At 35.5% G+C, this 11,245-nt stretch overlaps 1 protein-coding gene across 2 annotated transcripts in view; it reads left to right on the forward strand.

The window, feature by feature from the left end:
• Positions 1-6,959, forward strand: part of LOC133193419 (uncharacterized) — a 144,129-nt gene extending 137,170 nt beyond the window's left edge. The window contains exons 1-4 of one of the 2 annotated variants that reach the window (XM_061329354.1): positions 3,500-3,768; positions 4,992-5,062; positions 5,754-5,823; positions 6,096-6,959. In XM_061329354.1, the coding sequence (XP_061185338.1) occupies positions 5,792-5,823; positions 6,096-6,717 (654 nt within the window). In that variant the 5' untranslated portion in view covers positions 3,500-3,768; positions 4,992-5,062; positions 5,754-5,791 and the 3' untranslated portion in view covers positions 6,718-6,959. Of the gene's footprint in view, positions 1-3,499; positions 3,769-4,991; positions 5,063-5,753; positions 5,824-6,095 lie in introns of those variants that run through there. The other variant, XM_061329355.1, reaches the window with a different exon arrangement.
• Positions 6,960-11,245: the final 4,286 nt, after the last annotated feature.

An 11,245-nucleotide genomic window follows, 5' to 3' on the forward strand; every position in this document is an offset into this window, starting at 1 on the left:
TTTTAAAACGCACGTCCAATGTGTCGCATGTGAAGCTCTGACTACCAAAATACAACTGATGTGCATTTTCCCAACACTTAGAAAATGTTAATTCTGTGTAGAAACCCTAATTACTCTTTTCAACTACTTGACTATACTGTTCATATAATTTGCAATATAAACAAATTATGATATTTCATATTGAAGAATAAATATAAAGTATTTTGTGGAAATGTTGGAATTATATAGTTGCTTATTCATGGGGGGGGGGGGTTAATTATAATTTCTTACATAAATGCACTCTTTAATTCTTTTTTTTTTTACCCACTTACTAGACCAATGTTTGGGGAAAAAAGTCTTGAAAAACAATCAATACAAAAGTGGCCCATTCTCGTTTGGACAGGACCTCTACTTTATACATATCAGTTTACCACAATTCATTATACAAAGTTGTAACCATTAGTTTAGTTTTATCAAATATCATTGAAATGTAATTTAAAAAAAAAAAAAAAGTATTTTTGCTTTTTAAAATTGCATTGCATTCCATCTACAACGGAACACTTTCAATGTGCTTTTTGGTACAGGTCACAACGTAAACAACTGGTAATTCGTTATATTACTCAAAGGGTCTACTTTCCTAGTAGTTATGTCATGAAAATATTGTATCAGGGACGTTTATGCTATAGTATATACATCCCTGATTGTATTAATTTTTTTTTCTAAATAATATTAATAATCACAGTTTATTCACGTAGTTCAAATAACGTAACATTCAATTATCGAAGAAAGAAAATTCTTGAAAGAATATAACTTTAGCAATGCCAAACAATGCCATAATAACTATGTGCAGTTTTCATGGTTTTAGTTGTTAGTGTATGACCTTGTGTCATCACTGGACTATCTCTGTAATGTTGATTATATGTACCTGTGTACGTATTGTGTGCGCTCAAGCGGAAAGGGATTTCACGTGGTGGCTGTATAATTCACCCCTTTGTGTAAAACAATGGGCTTGGATAGAGTCTCATTTATGAAAGATATTGTTAAAATGACACTTGTAAAAAATTTTTTTTTGATTGGGCGGGGGGGGGGGTTTCCCGACCCCCCCCCCCCCCAAACCCCCCTGGATCCGCCACTGGATAAATGTATAATACACAACATTTGGCACACTTGTAAAAGCAGCATTACATGGATTTTACTTTTCAAGCAATCAGTATCATCGAGAAAATGATTACCTTATTTCCACAATACAGATCTGACATCAGTTTTTGATACCAAAAAATTCTTAAGACAATAACCTACTAAAGATGTCGATTTACTTGTATCAGAAATTCTTTTAACCTCGGAAAGTGAAGAAGAATGATTTTGTTTGCACGTGAAAATGACAATCGAGGATTATATATTCCAAATTTATTTGAAAGTCTATTGATTAATTTAATACTACAATAATGGGAAAACTTGCATTGAGTCAAAAGGTGCCATGACACACAATGAAACGGCATGATAGAAGAGGGTCTGTGATGAAAGGCCGGAAGGGGGGGCTTAAATGCAAAGAATATATAAGTAGACGGAATTCTACATACTACTTCAGATTATTGATACTAAAATGCGTTTGTGTTTGTAGGAAGGGGTGTAACTACACCTATAAAGGCTGATATAAGGTTAGATTTTACTTTAAAAATCATTAACATTCAGGAGCTTCCGGGGGCTTCTCCGACATGTGTCCGATCAGAAAGTAAATTAGGAGGTGCACAATGGCACCATGTAATAAAGATTATGTGAAAAAAAAGTCTCATTAAGGTCTGACGACACGTTGCTCGAATATTTCATAATTATCATTATCTTGTGATTTCTAAACTGAACAAATGTATAAGTAAAGAAAGACACCAAAAATGTGTGATACTGCCAATGCTAGTGATTTCCATTAGGATTATCTATAGTCAACAACATCCTCTGGTATCTTGCACAAATGTCTGGTAAGGTATCTTAATTTTTTTGTGAGGAAACTTGTTAAAGTAGCAATACGAATACTTCAATGTCAAATTCTTTGGGGAAATTATCTATTATTGAGGAACGGTTCGACTGACCTTAAATTTTATTCAGTGGTATAAGAGTTGTGGATAAAAGAGGGGTAACGGACGGACACCCTTATCACTATACAACCCCCACTTTTTAGATCAGAGGGTCATTGCACCTTAACATAGCTATGTTTATAATTCGCGAATAAGCACTACATTTTCGCGTTTATTCGCGAAGCTCAGAAACAAAGGGGGAAAATCCTACGAAAATGTGCTCAATGGTCTTTCCTATATAGAACAAATATACGAGGGCCATTCAAAAAGTTTTGTCCTTGGTGCAATAAGAAATACAAGGACATGAAATCGTTTGCTTTCCTTCGAAGTACTCTCCTTTAACACGTATACGCTTTTTCAGAAGAGAAATCAAACCCTTCACAAACTGAAGTTGTATTCAGATAAATGTCTTCTAAGTTTTGAGAACAGAAAAAAACACACAGGGGGAATGATCTAAAGAGTACGCAAGGTGAGGGATGACAATCTCTCTCCCCCCCCCCCCCTCCTTCTACTGATCAAGAAAATCAGTGACTAGTATTGAGTAATGGACTGGGGTTTTATCATGCTACAAAAAGACATTTGAAACCAGTTTTTGTTACGTATTGTTGTTTACGAGTACGTTTCTGCAAAATTTTACATTTGTACATCTCTCCAGTAATAATGATCTTGGGAATAGGTAATTACATCACAAAACCCTCCCCATCAAAGAAAATAGTATAAAGAACCCTTTTGTTCTCCGACTGCTTTTGGCAATAACTGACACTGGATGCTTCCCATATTTTGTCATTTATACTTTAATCATTAAACGTTCTTCCATCTTGCAGGAATCTTCCTGTATCCTAGATCTCTTGTAAGAAATTTATGAACTGCTTCCATTGATATCCCTATAGCAAACGAGCTAAGTCCTCACCGCTTTCTCTACGAAATCCCTTATTTTGCATTAATGACCGTTTTTGGTCTCCAAGATCGTACATCATATTGAACACTCTCTGTACTTTCTCTGAATTTTTTTCAACCACCTGGAAATTGTTCTATATAACGGTTGTTGGAATCCGTATACATTCAAGTTACCGATAGCCTCCGCAGAAATTAATGATACATGTATATAGGATACTGATTTTAATTTATAAACAGTACTTTACAAAATATTTAATCAGAGAGGTGTCAATGGACGTTTTGATGACATTTATTACATGGCGAGGTTGTGTGACCTGTACTGTTATTGGAGTGCTATACATGATCATGATTACTAAAGTCGGGTAAGCACAAAATCCACAGCATTATAAATGTTGATATTCGATACTAAATGAGAAGTTATGTGAAATAAATTAAATTCTAAAAGGGATATTTGTAAATTAAGACCTGTGTGCCTATCGTGATTGTAAGCGAGTGCAAGAATGTTACAAATGAAGTGATAAATCTTTTGAGTACGAACAAATTATTTCAATATACGAGTGCCACAACCTTCGTAGAAAGTGGTGCATTGAACAAATGTAGGTGTACAGAGAAGCTTAAGTATTTATCGAAATCTTGGGTAAATACGGCTGTCAATTTAAACGGCATTGCCTTTTACCCCGGAGTGCGCAGTTTCTCCGTGTGCTGCCGACTACCCGGACCTTTACTTAGTTACTGTAAATAATACTGTCCAGCAAAGGAGTTTTAACGATTTGTAAACACTTATAGTCAAGTTACTCGTGAACATGGATTAAATTTCTCCGAAGTAAGTTTAATTTGTTTTAAATAATATAGCTAGGTGTTTGTAACGACTAATAAATTTTTTATATATATTAAATTTGGTCGACCCGATGTTCATAAAAGTGAAGTTCCAATGCAGTAGTTTTACATTTTAAAGTAATTTTTATGTCAGTCATGAAGCATTGTTATCATCTTTGCGATTAATTTTCATGATATATTGAAACTATGTTAAACTATAAAATGTGGTGTTGAGAGACATGCATATATTACACGTAAATCATCTATTGATTCAGCCCCAGACCGATGTTGGAAGCTATTATACATTTGAAATTAAGGAGAATAGAACAAGTGCTCGATACGGTCGATTTCTATATAAAAATACTTATGTATCTGAAATGTACCTTCTTTTTAGTGACCTGGATTTTCGGATTGACTAACTATCAAATATTAAACCGATTTACCTTGGATTAATTTCCAAAAAACTGGAATATTTCCCAACAAGGGATCACTAATAGTTTGTAAGATTTGACAGTATGCTCCGATCAATTCATTGATTTTTTTTTTACTTTGAATAAAATCAATGATATTTCAGATAAATAATCTTTACTAATGCTCTTTTCGATTATTTGTTACACGGTACATCAAGTATTATAAAATACCTATATGTAAAATTAACGTTAACCTCCACCTGGCAATTCAATTCGTATACACTTGATTTTTAAACAGCAAGATTAAATCTTTAGCAGCAAAACGAAAAATTGATTTACAATTTGAATTTCAATACAGAATCCTGTTGATATATTATTGGACTGTCCCATAATTTCACTTCAGGTAGATGCAGCTGCCATTAAATTGATCCCACCATTATGAAAAAAGAACAGTAAACAGCGCGGTAGAGAAATTTCTAACCTTTTACATACACTTAAATCTTTTTTTTAAACTCCATTTTCATATTAGCCCAAGAAACCATATACTTTAATGACACTGATCTTTCTTTTCGGTGACATTAAACCCGATAATTTAAATGAATTTTACAACTCCCAGTGAAATGCAAGTTTTTTTAAATTTTGATAAAGCACACTTGATTTACATATATAGGAGCCCCAATACAGTCTCCTGTTGACAATTTTTTTTGGCGTCCATTTAAGTAATATTTATTAAATGAGATTCCAGCTTTATCTCATGGTTGTATATTTCAAAATCTATTGGTTTACTCCTTTGCCTAATTGCGAATCCTTCTTTTTGAAGAGAACTTCCTTAGTTGAAGAAAAAATTGCTTGATGTAATGATATGGAAGCTGTAGAGATACATTGAGAAACGTAAGTATACCTCCTTTTATGTTTACAATCTGATAACAGTCAACATCACATGATGAAAAGTTTCATTTTTATTTTAAAACTGAATTATTTTGTCAAAGACAACTTTTCTTGAAATAAGGTCTCTGATGAAACTGTAGCTCTACTGGTTTATATCTTATAATTTATTGGTTTTGTTTGACGCTGAATAGGCAGTATTTCAGCAAAATTTCCATAATAATGGAAGAGCAAAGTTGCATCTGGACTTAAAATACAATTTTCTTAATGTTTTCTAAACGTATTTTTATTGAAATCATATTAAGACTGCAGGAGAAATGATGTTTTGAAAGAATTTCACAGAAATTTTAGTAACATTGGCAAAACTGTTCTTCAGAATCATATCTTAGTGTAAGCCAGTTGTATACCAAGTTTTACTGAAATCGGACTCAAAGCTGTGGGAGGAAGAACATTTTTGAAAAATCATTTAGAGACAGACGAACGGACGATAAACACCTTTCATCGCATAAGCTCTTTTAGTCTTAAATTTATCAAAAATTTAATTTAAACATGATTGTTTCTAAGTTGATTTTCAGTGTTTTGAAGAGAGTTTTTTTCACTGTAAAACGTGTTATGACTTATGTTTTACCAGATTTTCTTAGAGTGCCAACATGATAACACATCAGGTTTATTATCTTCATTTTTCATTTCACAACAGAATTTTGACAATCTTGCTGTAGAGATATCAGAATTAACATGGCTGTAGCTCTGACCTATCGGGATTACCAGTAAGTTATCGATATGTTCATGAAAAATCATTCAAGCTGCCCACCTGTGTTATGAGTAATTTCTAAAACCTTGAACAATTTATTTTGAACGCTATTATGTGTGTGACTGAGCCAATATGATCGAAAGTCACTGAGAAATTAAAATACTTCTATCGGTTCTAATGAACCGTCATTTAGCTGTTGCTTGAAACAAGGTAAAATACAAATATTGATGTCAGAAATACAGCAATGCAGAAAAACATATTTTGAAAAAATATATACTTCTCTTTCAGCAACAAATCCTTCAGCAAGTTTGAGCTGAAGATGATGGAACTAGAGGATCTAAAAAACGAGGCCAACAGACATGTCGGCCGCCTCAACTCGCTCAAAATGCGCTACATGGACTGGTTTCTCCGATGTCAGCAGTCCTTCCTGGACTCTATAAAACTCATTCACATTCTGGGAGGGGACCTGCTACCACGGGAAATTAACACTATCCGAAACTTCAAAAAAGTCATGAGATTTTCTGGACAGTTGCCGAGCAACGGAACACCGCGTGACGGCAGTAAAGGGAAAATGATTGGCTTTCTCCTTTTCTGGGAAGAAATGTTGACGCTGAAACGCGAAAATGACGCTTTGTATAGAAAGATTTGTGACTTTTGTAATAGTATTCGCAGGTTAAGAGAACCAATATTAAAAGATGAGATAGACCGTCTGCACCAGCGCCTCAACCTGTTTCTTTCTGAAGACTATGACTTCACGGCAATATCCAACGACCGACACAATCTCTTCACTTACCGCGTTGCTCTACACGATCACAGATATCACGGACTCGTCTCCTACATCCCCTTCTTGCTCAGCATTGCCAACAAACTGTGTTACTGGACTTCTAAACTCTACATCGAGTTCCTGTAGTGTTGTAGTAATAAATAAGTAGATATAAACTCTCCACCCCTAGCCCATTCATGATATTTGCAGTACTTTTTAAATCAGTACGTTTTACTTTCCCCCGAAAATATAATCTATACTCCTCTGTGATAAAGTCATACTGAAAAGATTTGGAAGTCGTGTGATTTTTGTGTAGTGTTTGCTCTATATTTACTTTGGGTATATAAACGTGTTTTCATTTAAGGAAGCTCTAAACATGCACTAATAAAAGAAAGTTTTTTGTTTTGTTTTGTTTTGAATTTTTTGAATTTGAGAAAATTGTATCATTGTAAAGGTGTTCACTGAGTTTATCTAGTTCATTTTCAACATAGGGTATCTGCCATATTTCTCCAGGATAAATGTTCAGACAATGAAGTACAAGTGAACACAAATTACTGCTGTTTGCTTATTTTGGGAAAATACATGCGTACAATGTTTTTAATAACCTTTTCTTCGTCTAATATAATGTTAAGAATACATAATATACTTAAATTAATTGTGTCATTTACTGTAGATTTATATCTGTTCCTTTGTTCATCAAAGGGCAGATCGCTCTAACTGCATAAAACTACCAAGTAATTAGAATTCTTCAGTGAGCAGTGTTTCGAGCTTCCTTGAGGAGTTTTTGTTTGTTTTTTTTTTCTTTGCATGAATTGTTGATTTCAGTTATTGTTATATTTGTATTATTTATTATCGAGAATAAAGTGATTTTTTTTCGTGAACAAGACATATTTTGAGTAGGTATTATTTATTTTGGAATGAAACTTGTTTTGTCAAGACTTGCCTTGAATACTTTATTTGACTTTCGTTTTGTGACTCTGCATGTACTTTTCCATGTTTCAATAAAATCAGTTCGGAATTCATCATTTTCAGCAAATGTAGAACATTACCAAACATTTGTGTAGGGAGGTGTCAAAATTACGGAATTTGAAGTAAATTTCCAGGTGCAATTTACATATACTAGTATTAAACTTCTTTATTTTGACTTTGCTCAAATAAGTTGGTGGTGGTGGTTCCATATAGATGAAAGCTTGCAGTAGGCAACCGCACATTTTGCAAACCCCGATAAAAATTTTGGTATACATGTATCGAAATTCATGTAAATTGAGACTAAAAGCTTTCTTCAAATTGCAACACTAGCTCAATTTTACTGCATTACCATCTGTAAATGCCGAATCCTAAATCCTTAACGCCTTTCAGCTGTTCTATATATGTTCTGGATAAAATTTCATTTTGGGGTAATAGGCACAAATCAGACCCATAGAACGCCCGAGGGGGGACATTTTTTCTGAATATAGTATATATAAAAAATTCTGCCCCATCCCCCCCCCCCCCCCCCACCTCCCGAACTTTTTTTTGGTTGTAAGGTCGATCACTGGCAAATTCCAGGATTTGGACAGTTCATTTATTTCTTTGCTTGTCAGATATTTTTGGGAGCCCCCCCCCCCCACTTGTGAAACCGTTGCTACGGGCCTGAAGATCCCCTTGATTTTACAGATATATCAATATTTAATATAAGATACTATGTCTTTGACTGGTGCTTTGTATCACTAGAGTTTGATATTCTTAATGCTCATGCAAACAGTTGTCAGTTAGATGTGCAGGAGTATTGAAAAACATTTTGAGATGGCTTCGATCCCACCCTTCACATAATTATTGCGCCTTTGCAATGAGCGTAATAACGATATTTCACTTCGCGTTATTACGTACGTTTTCGCGTTAATTATAACGCATTTTCACATCGCATTTCAAGGCCTTTTTTGGCATTGTTTAGCAATAAAACGCCTTTTTACAAGCTCGTAGAACGGGGGGGGGGGGGGGGGGCTTTTTCCGAGTATAGTATTTTGTGATAGTAAATTTTTATATAGATGCTGGTCCCCCCCCCCCAACTTTTTGATGCTGTAAGGTCAAGCACTGGCAAATTCCAGGATTTGGGCAGTTAAGGTATTTTATTTTTTGGCTTGTCGGATTTTTTTTGGGAGCCCCCCCCCCCCTTTTGAAACCGTTGCTATGGGCCTATTTTACTCTACATTATCATGCCTTATACGTTTCTACGCCTTTTTCGTTTGCGTTATTGTGCCTTGTACGTTATTACGTCTTTTCAGTTTGCATAATAACGCCTTTTAATTTCCCCCCCCCCCCAGACTGACCTTAAAAGGCTTTCTTACATCGTACTCAAGAAACAATGTTCAACGACATAATTTATATTCAGTATATACATGCATGACCAAATAAGCCCCCACTCCGAAGCCCTTACACTGGACCCAGTAGCTGTGCATTTCACAATTTTGGTAGAGGGTTGAGTAACTCATTGTAGTCATACTACATGTATATAAAGAGTCTGCTTGCTATGTCCATCACAATGAAGAGGAGTAATGTTTTTTCAATGTATGAACATCTTAGCCGACCCTCAACCCAGGGACCATGAATTTCACATCCAGGTGCTATTATAATCATGGAAATAGGGTGCCTGCCAAAAGAGGTCTTTAACAAGAGGCCCATGGGCCACATAGCTCACCCGAGCACTGTGGCTAGAAAAATGCAGAAATCAGTTCAGTATTGAAAAGTTTAACAAGAGGCCCAAGGGCCTTAACAGTCACCTGAGTATAAAACAACAATCCATAGAAGATCCATAGAGTATAAAATAAACTGATAGAAGGAGCTTTTGTAAATATTTGATCGTCCATTGTGGCCCCACCCAATCCCTACAGTCCAGAGTATGATTTGAACAAACTTGAATCTATACTACCTGATGTTTGCATGTAAATATGACCAATCATGGCTTTGCTGTTCCTGAGAAAAAGATTTTAAAAGATTTTTCCTATATATTTCTATGTAAAACTTTGATCGTCCATTGTGGCCTCACCCTACTCCCGGGGGTCATGATTTGAACAAACTTGAATCTACACTACCTGAGGATGCTTCCATATAAATATGACTCATCACGACTTTGCTGTTCTTGAAAAGAAGATTTTTAAAGATTTTTCCTACGTATTTCTATATAAACTTTGATCATCCATTGTGGCCCCGCCTTACCCCGGGGGACATGATTTGAACAAACTTGAATCTACACTACCTGAGGATGCTTCCATATAAATATGACCAATCAGGGCTTAGCTGTTCCTGATAGGAAGATTTTTAAAGATTTTTCCTACATATCTCTATGTAAAACTTTAATCGTTCATTGTGGCCCCGCCCTACCCCCGGGGGTCATGATTTGAACAAACTTGAATCTACACTACCTGAGGATGCTTCCATATAAATATGACTCATCACAACTTTGCTGTTCTTGAAAAGAAGATTTTTAAAGATTTTTCCTATATATTTCTATGTAAACTTTGATCATCCATTGTGGCCCCGCCCTACCCCTGGGGGTCATGATTTGGACAAACTTGAATCTACAATACCTGAGGATGCTTCCATATAAATATGACTCATCACGACTTTGCTGTTCTTGAAAAGAAGATTTTTAAAGATTTTTCCTACGTATTTCTATATAAACTTTGATCATCCATTGTGGCCCCGCCTTACCCCTGGGGACATGATTTGAACAAACTTGAATCTACACTACCTGAGGATGCTTCCATATAAATATGACTAATCAGGGCTTAGCTGTTCCTGATAGGAAGATTTTTAAAGATTTTTCCTACATATCTCTATGTAAAACTCTAATCGTCCATTGTGGCCTCACCCTACCCCTGGGGGTCATGATTTGGACAAACTTGAATCTACACTACCTGAGGATGCTTCCATATAAATATGACTCATCACGACTTTGCTGTTCTTGAAAAGAAGATTTTTAAAGATTTTTCCTACGTATTTCTATATAAACTTTGATCATCCATTGTGGCCCTGCCCTACCCCCGGGGGTCATGATTTGAACAAACTTGAATCTACACTACCTGAGGATGCTTCCATATAAATATGACCAATCAGGGCTTAGCTGTTCCTGAGAAGAAGATTTTTAAAGATTTTTCCTATATATCTCTATGTAAAACTTTAATCGTCCATTGTGGCCCATCCCTACCCCTGGGGGTCATGATTTTAACAAACTTGAGTCTACACTACCTGAGGATGTTTCCATATAAGTTTCATCTTACCTGGTCCAGTGGTTCTTGAGAAGAAGATTTTTAAAAGATACCATTAATTTTTCACTAATTCTTAATTATCTCCCCTTGGAAGAAGGCGTTGCCCTTCATTTGAACAAACTAGAATCATCATTACCCAAGGATACTTTGTGGCAAGTTTGGTGGAAATTGGCCCAGTTGTTCTTGAGAAGAAGTCGAAAATGTGAAAAGTTTACGCACGACGCACACCCGCACGATGACGGACGAAAACAGATAGAATAGGTCACCTGAGTGACTTAGGTGACCTAAAAATTAAAGTGGTTCCGGGGGAGGGGGGGGGTTATGATTTGAACAAACATGACTAATAATATCTTTGCTATTCTTAAGAAGACATTTTTATTGATTTATCCTTTAGATTCCTTTGTATAAGTATGATCCCCTCTTATGGC

Source organism: Saccostrea echinata, unplaced genomic scaffold (genome assembly GCF_033153115.1).
Source record: "Saccostrea echinata isolate AGI-Se365-2 ecotype Australia unplaced genomic scaffold, CSIRO_AGI_Sech_v1 ptg000027l, whole genome shotgun sequence".
Lineage (NCBI taxonomy): Eukaryota > Metazoa > Mollusca > Bivalvia > Ostreida > Ostreidae > Saccostrea > Saccostrea echinata.